We start from the raw sequence: 22,500 nt of genomic DNA, 5'->3' as shown, positions 1-22,500 counted from the left end.
AGCTGGTTTGCTTCTCCCACAGAACGTCAAGTCTTTTTAGTTACTTCATATCTTTTTCACTCACTATTAGCGCCGCGTTGGCAAGCAGAAATGACGTTACCAACTCTTTCCAAACTTAAACACTCACTTAATCCACTTCCTCCAACCGTAAAAAGTCAAATTAAGCCAATAGTTTTGTAAAGAGGTAGAAACGTAACCAAATATCTTCTAAATGATACGAATAAAAAATATCAGGACTTGGAACGGCGACCAGAGCATGTAACATCAGGCCTTTGAGAGTAACCGCTTTGCATAACCCAGTTCCAGAGGTCAAGAGGTCAGGCCATGCTGAGAACTCGCGGTCAGTGGCGGAAGGGTCACAGTGCCGCTGGGAATGCAAAGGATGAAAAATGCGGGAGGCGGCTGTGGTTTGCTTGGTCATATGTAATGCTCCAAGCTGACTCGGTGTTCGCATGTGAATTTCCAATAAGGTGCAACACAAACTTAGCTCAGGACAGCCTACACACACACACACACACACACACACACACACACAGGAAATGCCCTCACTGTGGCACTGGTTTTGTGAATAATGTATAGAACGTCATAGAGCATCATGGGTCTTTGTTCTCAGCAGTATGGAACATGAGCAGTACTGAGGCAGGCGCTACATGAATTAATCCTGCCCGGCGCTGCAAATAGCTACAGTCGCCAAGAGGCCGATCCTTGACGCGGGAAATGCAACATACTTAACAAAGCAGTCTCTGACCTCTTGCCTTCACCCAAAGCCACGTTCGCTACCATTGCATGAACGCTATGTAAGAGTGATGATAACAACAACAACAACAGCTACAACAACAACAATAATATTAAATGATAGAAAATAATAATAGCAATAAGTAACTATTACTACTACTACTACTACTATTACTACTACTACTACTACTACTATTACTACTGCTGCTACTACTACTACTACTATTTTACTCAACATATAAGCATCGTATCAGAAAATTTTGAGCTGAGAGTCGAAATAAATACAAACCGTACAATAGTTGTAATAAAAAACATAGAACATCACAATAACCCCAAAGTACAACAACTGCCAGTACTAAAATCAACAACGGTACTACGCAATGGCAAAATTTGTAAACTGGCAAGAAAAAAAGATTAGAAACAATAACGTGGAAGTTGATACACGTTTGGTCAGTTACTGCTGATTACTTCCCCTTGAGATCCCCGGCTCCCAAGTGCAATCAAGGTCAGGTGTCAGGTGTCAGGTGGGCACGTTACGAGGGAGGGAACACAGGTGCATTCATGGTGAGTCGAGTAACCTGTCTCACTTGACCTTCAGAGTTTTCCTTTTATTCTTTAGTGCTCTGATCCGCTAACAATATTTCATGTTTTGTAAGGAGACTGTCAGCTGACCAGAAGACTTAAGGTTGAGGAAAAACCCTAAACACAGTGGACGTAAGTGTGAAATTTTACGTGATTATTGGCTATGACTTACGTGCACATGTAGAGAGGCGGACAGACAGACAAAGACAGGCAGATAGACAGACAGACACAAACGTGCGAACAAACAGACAAACAGATAAACAGACGGATAGTGATTACTGCACTGTATCTTCGCTATCCGGGAAGTCTCTCTCTCTCTCTCTCTCTCTCTCTCTCTCTCTCTCTCTCTCTCTCTCTCTCTCTCTCTCTCTCTCTCTCTCTCTCTCTCTCTCTTCCCCCTTTCTCTCTCTCTCTCCCTCCCGCTCTCTCTCTCTCTCTCTCTCTCTCTCTCTCTCTCTCTCTCTCTCTCTCTCTGGATTCCTGTCCCATAATTTCCTACTCACTAAGACGTGCTTGCTTGAGTGACTCTTCATGCTTCTTTGTTCACTCAATACTTTGTTCGGCTTACATATGCATCCACACCGTAAATGAAAAATAAAATAATGAATAAATGAACATCAATAAACATGCATGGAAAAAAAAATGATAGCGGAAATATTAATCTTACATCCTTGAAAAAAAGAGAAAAGCAAGCACAAAAACACAAAAAAATATCATAGAATCTAACAGCAAAACAGGATAAGAGAGAGAGAGAGAGAGAGAGAGAGAGAGAGAGAGAGAGAGAGAGAGAGAGAGAGAGAGAGAGAGAGAGAGAGAGAGAGAGAGAGAGAAAACAAGAGCTCCATCCCACAATAGAAATATAGTGTATGAAGTGTGAGTGTCGACCATGTCCGCGTTTGACAAGCATACGAGATGACCTTTTACCTGCATGCCTCGAGGTCAGGGAACTATACCGGGGTGAAGGTTCGCTCTCGTGCTGCTGGCGACCGAGGCTATATCAAGCAGGCGGTGGTGGTGGGGGTGGCCGTGGGCGAAGCAGGGGATGGGGAGGAAGAGAATGCAAGGAGAGGGAGAGAGGAGCACTGTGAGAGGAAATACTGAGAAGAGGAGGAGGAGAAGGAGGAGGAGGATGAAAAGCACAAAGAAACACATGGGAGAAACAAATATCAGCAGACTTCTTGGCCCTTAAGAGGCTGTTTGCAGTACACAGGAGGAAATAGATGATACAAAGAAAGGAAACGATATTTTTGAGTGGATGGATAACAAAAGGAATCATGATAAAAGAGGAAGAGGAGGAGGAAGAGTAGCAGCATCAACAGCACCACCACCACGAAGGAACAGAGAAGAGGAGGGCGATATAAAGAAAGGAACCGACATTTTTGAATGGATGGATAAGACGAGGAATGATGATAAAGGAGGAAAACACCACCACCACCACCACCACCGAAGAACACAAAAGATTACAAAGAAAAAAAAATACACTTCTTGATTCTTATAAAGGTCCACTATCTGATCTAAGGTGAGATATAGGATAGTAAAGATGAAGACTCCTCCACACCTACCACAGCCACGTCTACTCTTAGCTTGGAAAGGAAGGAATATGATAAAAAAAAAGAACATGCACGGTAAAAAGAGAGAGAGAGAAAAAAAAAAAGGCGCAGTGGACGAGGGAGAGCAGGAAGCTGGAGGCGGCGTGGAAGGGAGGAGGACGAGATGCAAGCACGAGAGGGAGTGGCAGAGAATGAAACAAAGGAAGGTACGCGACTAGAGGGAGAGAGGGAGAGAGAGAGAGAGAGAGAGAGAGAGAGAGAGAGAGAGAGAGAGAGAGAGAGAGAGAGAGAGAGAGAGAGAGAGAGAGAGAGAGAGGGAGCGAGGGAAGGCAAAGGGGGGTGGGAGGGTGGGAGAGGGAGAGTAGAAAATGAAGTCGGCGGAATGAACCTGAGAAAGGAGGATGGCATGGACAGTAAAAGACGAGAACAATTAAGAGAAAACGACAAAACAATGCAAAACAACAATGCAACGCTCATATTTCCGTCCGTCCCTGCGCTGATGTGTGTGCGACTGTACTGCAGAGAGAGAGAGAGAGAGAGAGAGAGAGAGAGAGAGAGAGAGAGAGAGAGAGAGAGAGAGAGAGAGAGAGAGAGAGAAGCAAGAACACACCTGAAAATGGAGACACTGGGCCGTACTCTGAAACGCTTCTGGCCGCACCTCAATTACTTTCAAGAGGCCGTAGTTGAAGTGACAGGGGGTTTTAAGGATGTTTTTACGATTCTAATAACAGATTAACAGCTTTTCTGCATTATTAACACGAGAAACACTCTTGAGAATCCGGCTAATCATCTCTGTGGCCTTTGAATAGCCGTTATGGGAGAGCAAATTGTTTCTGAATACGTTCCACTGATTCAGTAATGGCGCCGCAACAAGTTCATAATGGCGCTGGCTTGGTTACCTCCCCCGCCGAGAAACTACCGTGAGCTGGGATCGAACTCATAACCTTTAGTCGCCGAGCCAGAGCAACATGGTCCCTTACTACTGGTCTCCACTGCCCTGCACTGGTACCTAAATAAACTGTTGTGCTCGCGGCTGACTGCAGAGCTGCCGCCACTGCCACCTACACTACAGTCAGTTAAACAATATACCCTGAACGCTTGAGGTGAAAACTGATAAATTCTGCTGTATGTAGTAGTCCGTATTCATTTATTTTATGTGTCAAGGAATCAGTTCAAGGGCATAAAGATAAGAGAAGGAAAAAGCCCATTCAGATTCCCCCTTTCTCCAAAAAAAAAGAAAAAAAAGACTGCAGATCACTAATATTTGGTCAGTAATGTTCCTTAAGTGTCTGAAAGTATTTAGAAACAGTTCAAGTCGTAGGAAGCAAGTAGGAAGAAAAAAAGAAGAAAAGAAAAAAATAGATATGTTCAGAGTTTAGTGCTAAAAGGGGTGAAGATGCTTGTTAACTTATGCATTATTAAAATGGACGAAATAGATGGGAATGTGACAAGAATCAGTGGAAAGGGATGGGGGAAGCAGTGAAGCCTTTGTCCCGTAGAGGAATCGTAAAGACATGATGATGATGATGATGATGATGATGATGATGATGGTGATAATGATGACAGGTCAATCTTGAACTCCGGAGCACCTTTTGGCAATGACAGCGACTAGACAGTGCTGAGCCGCGTCCCGTCCCAGCATTCAGCGAGCTATGCGAGAATGAGGAAGAGACTTCACTTCACTGACCGCACATAACTGAGTGACACGCATATAAGGCAGAACACAGACCGTCTCTTACGAAATTCTCGCCTTCTCACTTAGCTGCAACAATCTGACGCAGTGGCACTCCCTTGTCCTAACCTTGCTTTGATTGTAAGAGTTTTCCTATAATGATTACCACAAGAGACACGACCACACCACCACGACCACACCACCACCACCACCACCACCACCACCATTGGCATCGACGGAAAAAATTAACACGCATCGATACTCAGTGTGGGGAAAGGAAGCCAATATTCTGCAGATGGAAGAAGCTTGAAAGAAAACGGGGTGTGCGCAACACTCAGCAACAAGGGAGGATGAGATGGCGGTAGTGAGTTGGAAAAACGACTTTACAATGGCTTCCTTACATCCCTCGTTGAGTCACTCTTGTCTCGCCCTCGGATCTGTTAAGTAAACGTCTTTGTTGCCTTGAGGTCTCTGACAATTGTTATTATTTCTTTTTGGTTAGCGCTCACATACTTTCTCTTTGGACATTGTTTTCTAAGTGTATCACTTTTAATCTGGCCCTATTATATATTCAGGTTTTATTATGCAAAAAAAAAAAAAAAAAAAGAAATAAAAAATAAATAAATAAAAAATAAATAATAATAATAATAATAATAATAATAATAATAATAATAATAATAATAATAATAATAATAAGTGTTTATATCTATAATTATTTCTTTTCAGTTAACCGTCACTTGCTTTCTCTACGGACTCAGTTTTTACGACTACGACATCTATGTAATCTATACTTTTCTTTATTCAAGTATTAATATTATGGTCAAGAATATTATGTACGAGTGTCATATCTAACATTACTTTTCATTTATTTATTTTTTTGACTATGCTTTCATTACTGTGTTTGGGAAATGTGCTAATGTTCCCCTTGTATGACTTGTTCTGTGCGGATACTGGTGTCCATAACTTTTTACAAGGCCCTGCTCTCTCTCTCTCTCTCTCTCTCTCTCTCTCTCTCTCTCTCTCTCTCTCTCTCTCTCTCTCTCTCTCTCTCTCTCTCAACTCATTTTTCAGTCCCTTGCCTTCAACACATCTTTCACTGGCTGTCTTTCTACTGATAAGCATATCATAGCAACTTTGTTTAACCTTTCAAGACCCTCCCTCCCTTCCCCTTGTCCTCTCTCTCTCTCTCTCTCTCTCTCTCTCTCTCTCTCTCTCTCTCTCTCTCTCTCTCTCTCTCTCTCTCTCTCTCTCTCTCTCTCTCTCACTGTGTGTGTGTGTGTGTGTGTGTGTGTGTGTGTGTGTGTGTGTGTGTGTGTGTGTGTGTGTGTGTGTGTGTGTCTGTCTGTGTGTCTGTCTGTCTGTCTGTCTGTCTGTCTGTCAGCCAGCCTGCCTGCCTGTCTGTCTGTTTGTGTGTGTGTGTGTGTGTGTGTGTGTGTGTGTGTGTGTGTGTGTGTGTGTGTGTGTGTGTGTGTGTGTGTGTGTGTGTGTGTGTCTGTCTGTCTGTCTGTCTGTCTGTCTGTCTGTTTGTCTGTCTGTCAGCCAGCCTGCATGCCTGTCTATCTGTTTGCCTCTCTATCCGCCTGTCTGTCTGTCTGTCTGTCTGTCTGTCTGTCTGTTTCAAAGCGGCATCTCAGCATGACTCGTCGACCATTTCGTTGGATTCATCTCTCGTCATTGGTGAGTCCACAGCAGCGGTCAGGCCACACGAAGGGTTGTGCCACGCACGGCAGCAGAAATTAGAGGAGATTAATGGCCTGACGTAAAAGTGTACATAAAAGGGTCTGTAATGCTGCTTTTACATATCGCCCATTATATAACAACACAACAAAGCCAGGGTATCACAGCTCACGTCACGTTATAAGGTGAGGAATGAAGGAAGATAAAATGATTGTCACAAGGTTACGTGCGTTTGTAGGTAGAGGCGTTCATGTGTGTAAATCGATGAAAAGAAGTAAAGTTAAGAGAGAGAAAATTTCTGACCTAATTCCTTCCTAGATTTGAGTTATTTTTGCTGTTATAGTCGTTCTTTGTTAACATTCAGGACTCTGTTAAAAATGATATATTTGCATGCACACACACTCACACACACACACAGAATAGGAAGTTAATCTAATCTTTTCTTGGCTGGCAGATCTATTCACGAGACTGTAACACGGAAATACATATATATAAAAAGTTTAAAAGCGATTATATGAAAATTGTCTAACATTGAAAGGGCTAATAAAATACTAATCTCATGGTCTCTAAACAGGTTGATTGGGATTCCTTACATAAATTATGTAGTTGATTACTGAGATGGTACAATTATTTCCTAATAATATTAAGTAAAAAGGAAAATTTTACTGACATACCATTGATATCCAAAAAGCGAGTTTGGCATTTGTAAGCGACCTTCATCATTGTCAAGTTAAATTATTTCATACAAGTTTTCTGATTTTAGCCTCGTGTTTGCTGGTAATGTGTAGCTGTGGCTTTGATGTGTATGAGTGAATGTATCTCTCTCTCTCTCTCTCTCTCTCTCTCTCTCTCTCTTCCCCCTTCCCCCCTGCGTCACTGTACATACACATTCTCAACAAGTCACTACATACATGATTTAGCTGATCGAAATCAAAACAAACATCATCACATCGTCTACTGTTGTCTCTATAAATTATCACACTGCCTGACCTTACTGGGATGCTTTTAGAATAATTATCGTATTGCTGTTCACTGTTAGCACATCTGATTATCATCTTATACCAACAGCGCGCGATCCAGCTGCACACGCCTTGCCTTGCCTCGTCTTTGTACTGCTAATACTCCTACATGCGTACTTGGTGCCTTTATAAATAGCAAATTGAAGTCGACCTTGGCTTTCCTCACAAACAAACTGACTGGTAGGGACCACCACCACCACCACCACCACCACCACCACCAACAACAACAACAACAACAACAACAACAACAACAACAACAGCAATTATCCATCCGCCAAACTAAGCTATCAAGCTAAGGAGATAAAAAAAAAAACACACACACACACACACACATGAGGTATACTAGGCAGAAAGGGAAGGAAAATAAGGATAAAGAACACCGCAACGATGCCGACTAACAACAATGAGGAGTAATGGACGGCAGCGAACACTACAGACGTGAGCTGTGTCATGTCTACTGGTGTCGAACTGAAGAAATAAAGATGTAAAGGAAGGGGTGAAAACAAGACTAAGCCAGCACCAGTAAGAATAGCAATGACTGAACGCCAAGGTTTTTCTGGGGTTGACTGATGGAATAAAGACGAGGACATGAATGACAGAGGAGGAGGAGGGGGAGGAGGAGGAGAACGCGGACGAGGAGGAGGAGGAGGTAATACTAGTACACTCTGACTCTCCCTCACACAAACATCAAGGTAATAAAACTATAAGCCTACAATGAGCCTATTCCGACACATCATTTTTCATTTATTCGTGCCTACTTCCCCTTACAGAGAGAGAGAGAGAGAGAGAGAGAGAGAGAGAGAGAGAGAGAGAGAGAGAGAGAGAGAGAGAGAGAGAGAGAGAGAGAGAGAGAGAGATTATATATATCCAAAAATCGCAAATCTTTTTCGTTTGCTGATAAAACTAATTACGTGAATATGCGAGGCGTAAATATAAGCTAAATGTAATATCACGTACATAAAATAGATTTATAAGCTAATAGTTGTCAAGTCTTGCAAGCAGAGGCGAGAGGAGAGGCCGCAGGTCACGCGACGGAGAGGGATACAAAGAATTATGTAACAATGAGGAAAGAATGACAAGCGAAAGGAAAAGCGAGAGAGAGAGAGAGAGAGAGAGAGAGAGAGAGAGAGAGAGAGAGAGAGAGAGAGAGAGAGAGAGAGAGAGAGAGAGAGAGAGAGAGAGAGAGAGAGAGAGAGAGAGAGAGAATGTAGCCACCGGCTCAGTATCGGCCGGCTTGTAGCTTCTGTATTTTTATTCTGTAGCTGGTTTCTCGTTATGTCCTTATCATGACAGGCCCCAGAAAGGGGTTACACAACTGTAACCCCTATCTTTGCCATAAGTTATGTTACGAGGTTAATGTTACACTTATAACATTACTTGGTATGTGAACGAGACGAGAAGGCGAGCTACAGAGGGGTGTTTGTTTACAGGACACCACGGCCTTTATCTAGACCACCATTTTTCCCCTCAGCCAGGTCAGCGCGAGGCAGGACAAGGGTTGACATAGTTTAATGGGGGTCAAGGGGTGAACTTGGGAAGAAACATGGTGTGATGGGTTGAAGGGGTGAAATGAGAAGAAATAAGGGGGCTCTGCCATAGGGGCAGAGTCTTGGTGGCAGCCGTAGAGGCAAGACCTGTGTCGTCCACCACTCTCCTGCTTTGCCACTGTCATCTCTGCAGCAGAGGCACTAGTTCATAAACTCTACGGGGCCCATCTGTCACGTTACGTGGACATGGAACCTGCTCTGGGATTAAGGTGATTGTGTGGCATTCATTACGTTCTACAAGGACCTTCGACTGTTCCCGCAATTGTATATGTATTATTTACTTATGTATTAATCATATCTATCTGTGTCATTAATATAATTAGGTGTTTCGGTGTCTGTTTCGAGACGATGATGTTGTATAATGAAGTGTTTACAAATATCCCTGTGAAGTGCACGGCTACATTGCATTATTGTAGGATTCCAATTATTTCCTATCAAGTGATGTACTTATGATAACTTACAGGTTTGACCGCATCCCAATAAATTGAGAAGTGAGTGCAAAGCAAGTGGTTATCAGTCGCTCCTTTGCCACACCATAAACGCAACTCATCAATGCGTTTACAGTCAAAGTCAAAGGGGACTTGGATGCTGATCGTGATGACGACGCACGCAACGTATTGAGACGACAAAGGGAGCACCGAGCAGCGGCGGATACACAACTGTGAGTAGAATCTACGGATGGTACGACGCAATGTTCGGTTTCCGTGTTACACCGTGGAGTTGTAAAAACTACTTATTCGACACTACGGAGATGAAGACTCGCTTGTCAATTTGAAACTAACTTTACGCTGTGAAGTTGAAAACTCTACGGATTTAACACTCAAGCACTGACATCATTCCACGGGTGTTGCGACTACTAAGGGCTCGGGTACTGGGAAATGTAGTAGGTGATCAAGTCTGTGTGTGTCAAAGTGTAATCAGTGTAGCTCTGGTTTTTGAGAAATAATGAGATAGTGCCTTAAAGGTTAAGGACGGAATATTGCAAAATTTTGAAATATCAACGGGTACGTTCAGTGCTACCATAGTAAGCGATGTCTTAAGACGAGACAACTAGTCCGTCAAATCTACACCCCCTTATGGGGGACAAGGAAGGCGATTCAGATGACGCGTTCTTGATGGAGTCGTTGGGTGCTCGCGCATCACAGGGGATCTCTGAGTCTCCCAACCTTGCCCTCCCCTCCTTGGACGAGGCTGACCACCCTCCCGCAATACAAGATAGTGAACAACCCCAAGATGCGGCCGGTCCGGCCCAATCTACTGCTGCCAGTGTTCTTGTAGAAGAAGAGGTTCCCGCGGCCTGGAGAGGGTTACGAGGCTATATAGTGAAGACCATGAGGGATCTCATGAAGGAGTGGGAGAGTCTGCAGTACAGTAGCCACCAAAAAGTAGTGGGGGGGCGAGATCAGTTCATGGCCCGCAAGTGACAGGGAGATAAATGTGAGGCTCTCCAAATTAAAACAACATGGGCCCTCAGTGGAGGAGATAAGCACAGGTCACACTGGGAAAAAGTATGAGCTCTCAATGGAGGAGGTAAACGTGGATCGCGCTGGGAAAAGATATGGGCCCTCAATGGAGGAGAAAAATATGGAGCGTGCAGAGAGATGATATGGGCCCTCAGTGGAGGAGATAAATATGGAGCACGCAGAGAGAGGATATGGGCCATCAATGGAGGAGATAAGCGTGGGTCACGCTTGGAAAAGGTATGGGCCCTCAATGGAGAAGGTAAACGTGGGTCACGCTGGGAAAAGGTATGGGCCCTCAATGGAGGAGGTAAACGTGGTTCGTGCTGGGAAAGGGTATGGACCCTCAATGGAGGAGAAAATTATGGAGCGCGATGGAAAGGGTTATGGGCCCTCAAGGGAGGAGATAAATGTGGAGCGTGGAGACAGAAGACAAGGATCCTCATGTGAGGAGGGAGATGTGGAAAAACACTGAAAGAAACCAGCGTAGGACTCTCAGCACCCTCGCCTGGAAGGGCCGCACAGGCCCAACTCTGGTCCTTGAAGCGGATGAGGGGGACCGCGTGCCCTCTGATGGAGAGGACACCAACACTGGGTCTTCAGCTGAAGAGGATGAAGAAGAAACCAACGCTGAATGCGCGAAAAGGAAGAACAAACCTCAGGATCTCGCTACTAGCTCAGGCTCAGGAGACTTAAAAAGGCGTCGTGGTGGAAGTGGTGAAGCCTTGATCGAGACGGTGCGCTCGATGCAGGCGAAACTCCCGAGGCACGAAAGGGGCAGTGTAGAAAAATATAGAGCGTTCAAGCAACAGTTTCAAGAGTTCTTCCTCGACTCAGCAACTTCAGCGAAGTACAAGCTCAACCAGTTATACACCAGCTGTGATGGAGAAGTGCAGGCATTGATGGCACATTGTATGGCGCTGCAGCAGAGCGGGCCCTTAAGGTGTCATTAAATATACCGGATGACCATTTTGGGGACGAAAGGACGTACATGAACCAGTTGAGGGAAAGGATCCTAACAGGGCCCACAATTGGCGAAAATGATTATCAAGCACTCACTCAACTGTATGCACAACTAACTGCATTAATCTCGTTCGCCGAAAACCTGGGTTACCTCAATAAGATTGATAACACACCGACAATTAGAGACTTCATGCTGAAGCTGGACGACGCCATGCAGGATCGTTGGATTACGTATTGGTTGGGAAAAAAGGGTAAATACAACCAACACGTAAAGGATGTCCTTAAGTTTGTCAAAAAGGAGACCAAGAGAATAGAAAACGCCCACATACTGAGGGAGAAATACAACACAGAAACACGGAAGGCACATGGAAGGGAACAAGAAAGCCGGGAGGATATAGCAGAGAATTACAAAAGAAGGGCCTGTTCCTACGGAGAGAAGCACGATCCCAAGTCTCAGCTCAGACCTCGAGCTCTGGAGGTGTCTCTAACCACACAGACAAGACCATACATGAGACCTGCTGGGCCTGGTGGCAGCAGATACTACGCCAACAAATGCCGCCTCTGTGGTCCCAGTCATCCTCTCCATATGTGTGCCCTTTTTCGGTCTCTGTCGATAGAACACCGCAAATCAATTGTGCGGACACAAGGAAGATGTTTCAACTGCCTGGGGGACAATCACTTGGTCAAGGATTGCAAGGCCCGCCCTTGTGATATAGATAACTGCAAACGGTGGCATTCTAGGTGGTTGCATGAAACCCCGTCTCGAAATCTGCCTCACATCAGGAGAGGAGATGAGGGACCAGAGCAACGGGAAGGGTTCCAGGCCTCAGACAACAAAGAATGACTAGTACAAGAGAGTTGGGTCACCCATATGAAAGCGGCAAAACGAGGAGCAGTACTACCCATCGTGCCAGTGGTTCTGATGGCTGAAAAAACGTGTACCGGAGTGAGTTTCAAGAAATGTGCTTTGTTAGACCCAGGAAGCACACGCTCATTCTGTGCAAGAAGAGTGGTAGATCAAATGGGGTTAAAGGAAAGGCGAGAAGTGTCGGTGATCTCAACTCTTCTGGATAATGACTCCCCAAAGTTAACTTGTGTTGACTTCACGATCACAGGTTTGTTCACGAGAAAGACAGCGCCAATGAGGCTAACAAGAGTTGTCGTCCTCAGTTCCTTTCCTGACGGTCTAACAAAGACTAAGGCTGACTCAGAATTGCTAGCTAAGTGGACACACTTGAAGGACTTGGCATACATCAACAGACGTGCAGAGTGCCTACCAGTGGAGATACTGAATGGCCAAGATGTCCCCGCCGCCTTGACATCGCTCGAAGTACGAACTGGACGAGTCATCCTTTGAGGAAAAGCTAAAGTGCTTCTGGGAAGTGGAGGACCATAAAGACTTAGAAAAAAGAGGGAGATCTGTAGAAGATTAACGAGTGATGACCTTATGGTAAAGTCAGGGAGCTAGAGACACAGGACATTATGCTGCCTGATAACTTGTCAATGGCACTCCGCCGACTTGCTAGGCTAAGTGCCAGGTTAAACCGGGATGAAGCTCTCAAGAGACGGTATGTTGCAGAGATGGAAAACCTAATCTCCAAAGGATACGCAGAAGATGCCTCACAGACAAAGGGTTCACCCGGCAAAACGTGGTATCTCCCACACCATCCTGTGCTCAACCCAAAAAACCAGAAAAGACACGAATCGTCTTCGACTGTGCCGCTGTGTTCAAAGAAGTTGCGCTTAACAAACAAGTCATACAAGGACCCGACCTTATGAACGATCTCCTTGGTATCCTTATTCACTTCAGAGAAGGAAAGGTTGCTCTGTCAGCGGATATCAAAGCGATGGTCCACTAAGTCTTGGTGGATCCAAAGGATTGTGACGCCTTGAGGTTCCTTTGGTGGCCACAGGACGACTTCGATAAGCCGCCCATTCCGTACCGGATGACAAGACACTTTTTTGGAGGGGTTTGGAGTCCAGCTTGCGCCGCGTTCGCTCTACGTGAAACCCTGAAGAGAGAAAAGGCAAGGTCCCATAGTGCAGAACGAAGCTTCTATGTGGACGATCTCCTGCTCTCCACCAGTTCAGAAGCTCAGGCGATAAGATGGACACATGAATTACAAGAAGACCTGAAGGGAGGGGGGCTTCCACCTTACAAAATGGATGTCCAACTCCAAAGGTGTGATGGCCACAACAAGAGAGGAACACCTAAATCAAGGCCATTAATCTCACGAGAGATAAACTGCCGGTGGATAGGGCACTGGGAATATAGTGGGATCTAGAGGATGACAGCCTGAAAATTTCTGTGTCTACTCCACTCATACCAATCACACGGAGAGGCATGCTAAGCGCTATGAGCTCCGTCTTTGATCCACTGGGTTGGCCCTTTCAGTGTGAGGGCCAAAATGATGTTTCAGGACGAAGTGCGACAGGGGGAGAAGTGGGATCGGAGACTCACCAAGGAGAATGAAGACAAGTGGGCCATTTGGCTGAGGGAGCTCGAGGGGTTGGCTGAGTTCCTTATAGACCGCTGCATTTTTTCATCTCGATTTGGTAGACTTGTGACTGCTCAGTTGCATCATTTTTGTGATGCATCAACCAAGGCCTATGCGGCTGTCTCTTACATGAAAATGCAAGACGACACTGACTTCGTACAGAGTAGCTTTATCATGGCCTGCACAAGACTAGCCCTCCTTAAATCAACCACTGTACCCCGCCAAGAATTGTGTGCGGCGACCTTGGCGGTCAACTCTGACGCGAAACTGAGGAGAGAGGTCTCAATTCTCATTGAACGTTCCATCTTCTGGACTGACAGCATGGTTGTTTTGCAGCATATATCAAGTTCTTCTAGAAGATTTCACATCTTTGTTGCAGATCGCTTAGGCGTCATCCACAGAATCTCTTCACCCCAACAGTGGCGACATATAAGATCTGAAGACAATCCGGCAGATGACGCCACGAGAGGACTGTTTGCAAGAGAACTCCTAGTTGGAGGGAGATGGCTGAATGGCTCCAGCTTCCTCTGCCTATCCGAGTGTTCCTGACCACCCCAGCCGAGTACTACCGCAGGTGGGAGACCCAGAGGTGAAGAAGGAGGTTACCACCTTGACACTTATGGTGCAAGAATCACACGAGCAAGGCGTGATGGAAAAACTCTTGAGACAGTACTCGTCCTGGTACGGCCTACAAAGGGCTGTGGCTTGGGTGTGTCGGTTTACAACTTGGATTATGAAGGGTCGTCCTAGCCTCCAGAGCTCTCAACTTCAGGACACCGAACTCCAAGCAGCACAGATGGCTATAATCCGCCATGTGCAGAGGAAACGCTTCCGGGATGCTATCCAAGCACTTCAAAGGGGAAAGCTTCCTAAAGGCAACGCCCTATACCGACTGGAGCGGACACTTGACGATCAGGGCGTGCTCAGAGTATGAGGGCGCTCAATATATGAGGAAGAGAAACCCGGAAGTAAGGGACCCATATTCCTTCCCAAGGACCATCATGTGACTTCCCTGATAGTCCGGGATGTTCACGTCTTCTTAGCAAGACATTCAGGCAGAGAACACACCCTCGCAAGTCTGTGAAGACACTATTGGGTGGTGGCAGGACGACTTTTGATCGACCGGATCCTGCGCAACTGCTTCATCTGTCGCCGTGTAAACAGCAAACCGCTGATACAACGACAAGGCGAGCTTATGGTGGAATGTATATCCACTGGCAAACCTCCCTTTACCTACACCGATATGGACTGTTTTGGCCCATTCACCGTGACGTGCATAAGGCAACCTGTAAAGCGTTTTGGATGCCTGTTCACCTGCCTCAGCTCCAAGGCAGTACATATAGAAGTATTCCACTCCCCCGAAGCAGATACTTTCCTAAAACGCTCTTATGCGTTTCATAGCAAGACGAGGTCCCCCTGACAGGATCTTCTCTGACAGAGGATCCAACTTCCAAAGAGCCACCAAAGACCTCCAAGACTGCTGCCTGGGCCTGAAACCAAGACGCCAAGATAAAGGAGACCTTGCATAGGAGGAACACTGAATGACTCTTCCAAGCCCCGACAGCCTTCCATATGGGCGGAGTCTGGGAGCGACAGATCCGCTCCATAAGGAAGGACTCCATTATTGGCACACAAAGACTTGATGATGATAGACTCCCACACGCTGCTTTGTGAAGTCGAAGCCACACTCAACACTCGACCACTAACAGCTGCTCCTGATGATGCTTCAGAACCTAAGGACCTCATGCCTGACCATCTTCTCCGAGTAGCCATGGGAATTCATCTGCCCTTAGAGGATTTCTCTCCAGGTGAGGCGTTTCGACGACGTTGGACTCATGCCCAGGCTTTGGCGGATCGTTTCTGGAAACGCTGGAAGACAGAATACTTTCACTCCCTCCGGATGCGTCAGCGAACCATCGCGCCGACCCCGTAACCTTCGGGTCGGTGACCTAGTCCTCGTCACAGATCATCCGTCCCATCGTCAAACTCTGCCTCTTAGAAGGAGACCTTAGTCCCACCCCATCCCAAGCTCGTGCTGCTCCAGCGTGTTCACCGTGTTGACCTTTTCGTTGTTTGTGACGCTCCGCGCTCAAACAAGGGGGAGTGTAGCCGCCGGGTCAGTATCAGATGGCTTGTAGTTTCTGTACTTTTACTCTGTAGTTTGTTTCTCGTTATGTTCTTATCATGACGGGCCCCAGATAGGGGTTACACTACTGTACTTTGCCATAAGTTACGTTACGAGGTTAATACATAAGAACATAAGAAATAAGGGAAGCTGCAAGAAGCGACCAGGCTTACACGTGGCAGTCCCTGTATGAAACACACCTACCTATTTCCATCTGCTATCCCCATCCATAAACTTGTCTAATCTTCTCTTAAAGCTCTCTAGTGTCCTAGCACTAACTACATGATTACTGAGTCCGTTCCACTCATCTACCACTCTATTTGAGAACCAATTTTTTCCTATCTCCTTCCTAAACCTAAAATTTTCAAGCTTGAACCCGTTATTTCTTGTTCTACCCTGGTTGCTGATCCTAAGAATTTTGCTTACATCTCCCTTGTTATAACCCTTATACCACTTAAAGACTTCTATCAGGTCCCCTCTTAACCTACGTCTCTCTAGAGAATGTAAATTTAACCGCTTCAGCCTCGCTTCGTAAGGAATACTCCTCATCCCCTGTATCCTTTTAGTCATTCTCCTCTGTACTGATTCTAATAGACCTATATCTTTCCTGTAATGTGGGGACCAGAACTGCACAGCGTAGTCTAGATGAGGTCTGACCAGCGCCAAGTATAACTTTAATATTACTTCCGGCCTTCTACTTTTAACACTCCTAAAAATGAATCCTAGTACCCTATTTGCCTTGTTTCCGGCTTCTATGCATTGTTTCCCTAGACGGAGTTCAGAGCTAACTATAACTCCTAAATCTTTCTCGTACCCTGTACCTACCAGAGTTTGGGTGTTTAATGTGTACCTATTGTGTGGGTTTCCTCTACCTACGCTAAGCACTTTGCATTTATTGATATTAAATTGCATTTGCCATCTATCCGTCCATTCATTCATTCTATCTAAGTCTGTCTGCAAGGCGATGGCATCCGCTTCTGACCTAATTAATCTACCTATCTTTGTGTCATCCGCAAATTTACTAACATCGCTACTAATTCCACTATCCAAGTCATTGATATATATTAGAAATAATAATGGCCCTAATACTGATCCCTGTGGCACCCCACTAATGACATGACCCCACTCGGATTTCGAGCCGTTTATTACCACTCTCTGTCGCCTGTTACCAAGCCATGACCCTATCCAACCTAACACCTTCCCATCTATCCCGTGCGCCCTAACCTTTCTCAGGAGCCTTTGATGGGGCACCTTGTCAAATGCTTTACTAAAGTCCAGATATAAGTCCAGATATAATGTTACACTTACAACATTACTTGGTATGTGAACGAGACGAGAAGGCGAGCTACAGAGGGTTGTTTGTTTACAGAATACCACGGCCTTTATCTAGACCACCATTTTTCCCCTCAGCCAGGTCAGCGTGAGGCAGGACAAGGGTTGACATAGTTTAATGGGAGTCAAAGGGTGAACTTGGGAAGAAATATGGTGTGATGGGTTGAAGGGGTGAAATAAGAGAAATAAGGGGGCTCTGCCATAGGGGCAGAGTCTTGGTGGCAGCCGTAGAGGCAAGACCTGTGCCGTTCACCACTCTCCAGCTGTGCCACGGTCATCTCTGCCGCAGAGGCACTAGTTCATAAACTCTACGGGGCCCATCTGTCACGTTACGTGGACATGGAGCCTGCTCTGGGATTAAGGTGATTGTGTGGCATTCACTACGTTCTACAAGGACCTTCGACTGTTCCTGCAATTGTGTATGCATTATTTACTTATGTATTAATCATATCTATCTGTGTCATTAATATACTTAGGTGTTTCGGTGTCTGTTTCGAGACGATGATGTTGTATAATGTAGTGTTTACAAATATCCCTGTGAAGTGCACGGCTACATTGCATTATTGTAGGATTCCCAATTATTTCCTATCAAGTGATGTACTTATGATAACTTACAGGTATGACCGCATCCCAATAAACTGAGAAGTGAGTACAACGCAAGTGGTTATCAGTCACTCCTTTGCCACACCATTAACGCAACTCATCAATGCGTTTACAGAGAGTAAGAGAAAAGAAAGAATGAAACAGAAATGTACTAGAAATAAAGAAAGAAAATAAAGAACATAAGGAATATAAAAAAAGATAATTAGTTGAACAGGAAACAGGAGATAAATCGAAAGAAAAAAAATGAAACTATACAGAAAGGAAAGGAAAATAAAATTATAAGGGAGGGGAAGACAGCAAAGATGAAAAAAAAAGGGCATATCTAAAATAAGTAATTATTAAGACTATTTACACAACACGGAGAGAGAGAGAAAAAAAAAAGTAGTAAGGATCCCAAAAGTTCTTCCGGCGGAGATAAATGAAGCAAACACAACGATGGTAAAAAAGAGAAAGAGAGAGAGAAAAAAAAAGCATGGCAAAGTTAAACAAAATTAAGAAAATACTTAGAAAGAGGGGAGAGAGGAAATATGCAGGAGTTTAAATGGGGAAAACACGAAGCAGAGAGAGAGAGAGAGAGAGAGAGAGAGAGAGAGAGAGAGAGAGAGAGAGAGAGAGAGAGAGAGAGAGAGAGAGAGAGAGAGAGAGAGAGGATTGTGGCACTAAAGCTGCAACACTGTACTCCACGTGACCTTCGCCACAACACAAGTGCCACACACGCTCACCAAAAAAGTAAAAATAGAAAAAAAGGACTAAACTAAAGGTGTCAGAAACCACTGAGCAGCACAACGCACCACCACCACCACCATCACTACATCACCACCACAACACCACGAGGACATCACCACATCATCATCACACCGCCACCACAACATCACGAGGACATCACTATATCATCACCACACCGCCACCAGTACACTATGACCACCACGACACCACGAGGACATTACCTTATCATCACCACACCACCACCAGCACTCCATACTACCACACCACCACCAGCACACCATACTACCACACCACCACCACACCACAAAATTATTATCGCAGCGAAAACAACAATAACTCGTTGCAAACTAGTAACAACAACAACATATTGTTACTACAACTACTGTAACAACAACAATTAATTCTACTACTACTACTACTACTACTACTACTACTACTACTACTACTACTACTACTACTATTACTACTACTACTACATCAACAACGACGACAACAACAATAACAACAACAAGCACCTCCACTACCACTACCACCATCACCATTATCGCATCATCATCATCATCATCAATAACAACAACAAGAGTAACTACGATAAGAAGAACAATCCAGTTTCCTTCCCTTGTTAAAGCTTCCTGGAAGAGAAACAAGACTGGGAGGAAGGAAAAGGAAAAACACGAAGAAAAATGAAAAAGACAGCACAGCACGGTTATAAAAGAAACCCTTTAGAGAAAACGTAACTGAAAAAAAAAACTCTTCCCGGACTCCCGTTGTTATATAGCTTACTTTCATCCTCCTTCTCCTATTCCTCTCTTCCTACGTCACAGGAACACTAAAAATATACCACGGCTCCCTCCTGACGTCACTGGCTTCACCCACAGGTAACAGTGCCATCTCTCACCTCTTCAATATCAACTCTTCGTCGCCTTCCTCCTCTCCTCACTTCCTCGTCTGCACGTCTTTCTCTTTCTCTATATCCTCTTTTTCCTCCTTCCTTATCTCCCTCCATTACCCAAGAAATTTTTAAAGAAAATAACATCTTTTATTATGTTATCCTGTTTTCTTTCTTCTTTTAAGCATCTCTCTCTCTCTCTCTCTCTCTCTCTCTCTCTCTCTCTCTCTCTCTCTCTCTCTCTCTCTCTCTCTCTCTCTCAAGCCATATGACCTTGTTGTTACTGCGTCATTAAATCAATCAATCAACCTCTCTCTCTCTCTCTCTCTCTCTCTCTCTCTCTCTCTCTCTCTCTCTCTCTCTGTGTGTGTGTGTGTGTGTGTGTGTGTGTGTGTGCGTGTGTCGTTGCCACCAGCACAGAGAGGGAGCCGCGGGGTGACTCACAGATAAGCCCTGGGACGGAACACTTGCTGACTTATCGGGGCGGTGACACACGGGAGGCGAGGGTGTCAGTCCCACTCAGCCATTCGTGGAAGCTACGGACTGATAGCGTCAGAGAGAGAGAGAGAGAGAGAGAGAGAGAGAGAGAGAGAGAGAGAGAGAGAGAGAGAGAGAGAGAGAGAGAGAGAGAGAGAGAGAGAGAGAGAGAGAGAGAGAATTATAGATAAAATAGCAAGAATTAGGAAAAAAAATGATGTACGCTAACAACACATTTCAGAGAGAGACAGACACAGACAGACAGAGACAGACAAGCAGATAAAGAGAGAGAGAGAGAGAGAGAGAGAGAGAGAGAGAGAGAGAGAGAGAGAGAGAGAGAGAGAGAGAGAGAGAGAGAGAGAGAGAGAGAGAGAGAGACCAACGGAAAAGAAAACAATAACACCAACACTCAGAAAGAACTAAAGGCGATGGAGTGAACGCTAACACGAAGGAGAAATACGGAAGAGGAAGGAATGAAGGTGGAAAGAAAGGAAAGAAGAAAAGAAAGGAAAAGGAAGAGAAAACAAAATGGTGGAAGGAGTGAATGCTAACGCGAACGAGTGAGAGGAGAAATACGGAAGAGGGAAGAATGAAGGTGGAAAAAGGAAAGAAAAGAAAAATAAGGAAAAAAAAAACAAAATGGTGGAAGGAAAGAGATGAAAGACAGGAAATGCATGAATGAACACATAAAATCCCAATTATCTTCCTTCTTTTATCTCCCACATCGAACACTCATTTCCTGCTTCCCATCCTACCGTTTCCTCTACGTTCCCCTCCCAGCGGCTACTGTGGGAGAAGGGAGGGAAAGTGGCAGACGGGTGGGTGAGAGAGGGAGAGAAGGAGGAAGAGTCACGTGTTACCTTCCACGTGACCAGGGCAGGGAGAGGGGAGAGAGGGGGAGAGGGTGAAGGCGAGGGAAAGGACGGGGAAAGAAAAGACGAAGAAGGAGGAGGGGGATGAGGACTGGGAGGGGGAGGGGGAAGAGGAGGAGAAGGAGGAGGGATAGGGGATGAGAAAGAGGAGGAGGAGGAGGAGCAGGGATAGGGGATGAGTAAGAGGAGGAGCTAACAATGACAGAAGAAAAGGATGAAAAGGAAATGTGAATGAAGATACGAAAATCGGAGAGAGAGAGAGAGAGAGAGAGAGAGAGAGAGAGAGAGAGAGAGAGAGAGAGAGAGAGAGAGAGAGAGAGAGAGAGAGAGAGAGAGAGAGAATATTAGGTCGCGTGGAGAAAATAATGGCCAAAGTGTCTGTTTTGTTGGCAATGCTGAATGTTGTACTACTGTCAAGCTCAGAGGTTTGCAGCTGCTGTTTGTTCTTCCTTTGTGTTCCCTTGTGGGCAACCAAGGACAGCTGCGGTTTAAAGGGAAGGAAGACTGAAAGAAGGAAGGGGAGTAAAAGGCAGGCGGATGGGTTATTAAAGGAAGAGAGTGAAAAAACGAGATTGAATAGAGAAATAGGAAAGAGGTGATGGAAGTGAGAGAGAGAGAGAGAGAGAGAGAGAGAGAGAGAGAGAGAGAGAGAGAGAGAGAGAGAGAGAGAGAGAGAGAGAGAGAGAGAGAGAGAGAGAGAGAGAGAGAGAGAGAGAGAGAGAATTTTATTAGATGTTGTACTTTTTCTGTGTGACGTGAGTGTCTAAGGAAAGCTAGGAGGAGGAAGAATAGCAGGAGGGGGAGAAGGAGGAGAAAGAGGAGCAGGAAGAGAAGGAGGAGGGGTAGGAGGAGCAATAAAGTGTCACCACCTGCTCGTTTGTCTCACTTCCTTCTTCCTTCAGGAGGGTAATGTTTGTTGGTCTGCCAGATTGTGTTAGTGCCTTGTTGCTGCCTCCGCCTCCTGTTCTTCCTGCTTCTATTCCTTTTCCTCCTCTTCATCCTGCTTCTACTCCTCCTCCCCTTTCTCCTCATATTCTATTCTTTCTCCTTTTTCTTTCTCCTGTTCTTCCTGCTTCTAGTAGTCGCCTCTGTATCAAAAGGTCGATTTCATTAAACATTACAAGAAGAAGCAACACATTTGAGATGATTACCCCCTCACCTAAAAAGTAAATAAAAATTAAAATAGGTAAATAATAAATAGTATAACAAAGAAATCGTCGCCAAACAAGCCAATCTCTTCTTCGCTCTGGTCGTAAATATTTAGAATTCCTTATCCTTCAATGTCATCAATAGCATAACAGTTACAGCTTTCAAGGGCAGATTAAGTAAGCACGTAAACATGAATCCATATCTAATATACATAAGCATTATCACAGCAGAATCTTAGCTCCTATGATTAGTCTATGATTGTCTTCCTTACTGGTGCCGTGCTGTCACTACTGCTGTTGAAGTAGTGACAGTTCCCATGACGTTTGTATAATAATTTCCATGCAACATTATTTTTTTTTTCTTCCTGGTTGGCATTTCTTCCTGGCTGGCATTTCTTCCTTTCCTGCCAATCACGTCTACAGGGGTCACTAAACAAAACATCCATTCCCCTACAAGGTCATTCTTAACCACAACAACAACAACAACAACAACAACATCAACAACGTCTAGAGGGAGCGGTGGGTGGGGATGAGCCTTCACCTTTATTATCTTGTCATAATACTATTTTGTCTCTTGTTTACGAGTATCAAACTTTCTCTTGAAGACGAATAGGATAAATTATTT

General features: G+C 45.0%; 1 protein-coding gene and 1 long non-coding RNA gene across 5 annotated transcripts in view; one reads left to right on the top strand and one right to left on the bottom strand.

Moving 5' to 3' along the window:
• Positions 1-22,500, bottom strand: part of LOC135093841 (uncharacterized) — a 333,879-nt gene that overhangs the window by 26,277 nt on the left and 285,102 nt on the right. The window contains exon 1 of one of the 4 annotated variants that reach the window (XR_010263507.1): positions 21,597-21,620. The exons of the other annotated variants lie outside the window; for them this stretch is intronic. This is a non-coding gene — a long non-coding RNA (uncharacterized LOC135093841). Of the gene's footprint in view, positions 1-21,596; positions 21,621-22,500 lie in introns of those variants that run through there. 4 annotated transcript variants of the gene reach the window in all.
• LOC135093828 (uncharacterized) lies at positions 8,372-15,945 on the top strand. Its single transcript, XM_063993393.1, has 2 exons — positions 8,372-8,991; positions 9,246-15,945. The coding sequence occupies exon 2, from the start codon at positions 11,234-11,236 to the stop codon at positions 12,047-12,049; it is 816 nt and encodes a 271-aa protein (XP_063849463.1). The 5' UTR covers positions 8,372-8,991; positions 9,246-11,233; the 3' UTR covers positions 12,050-15,945.

The sequence above is a fragment of the Scylla paramamosain genome, chromosome 3, assembly GCF_035594125.1.
Source record: "Scylla paramamosain isolate STU-SP2022 chromosome 3, ASM3559412v1, whole genome shotgun sequence".
Lineage (NCBI taxonomy): Eukaryota > Metazoa > Arthropoda > Malacostraca > Decapoda > Portunidae > Scylla > Scylla paramamosain.
This window is presented reverse-complemented; position numbering and strand designations above follow the sequence as displayed.

Bases quoted from the DNA above. Each gene is read 5' to 3' on its own strand.
- LOC135093828 (XM_063993393.1), top strand. From the start codon at position 11,234: ATGAACCAGTTGAGGGAAAGGATCCTAACAGGGCCCACAATTGGCGAA.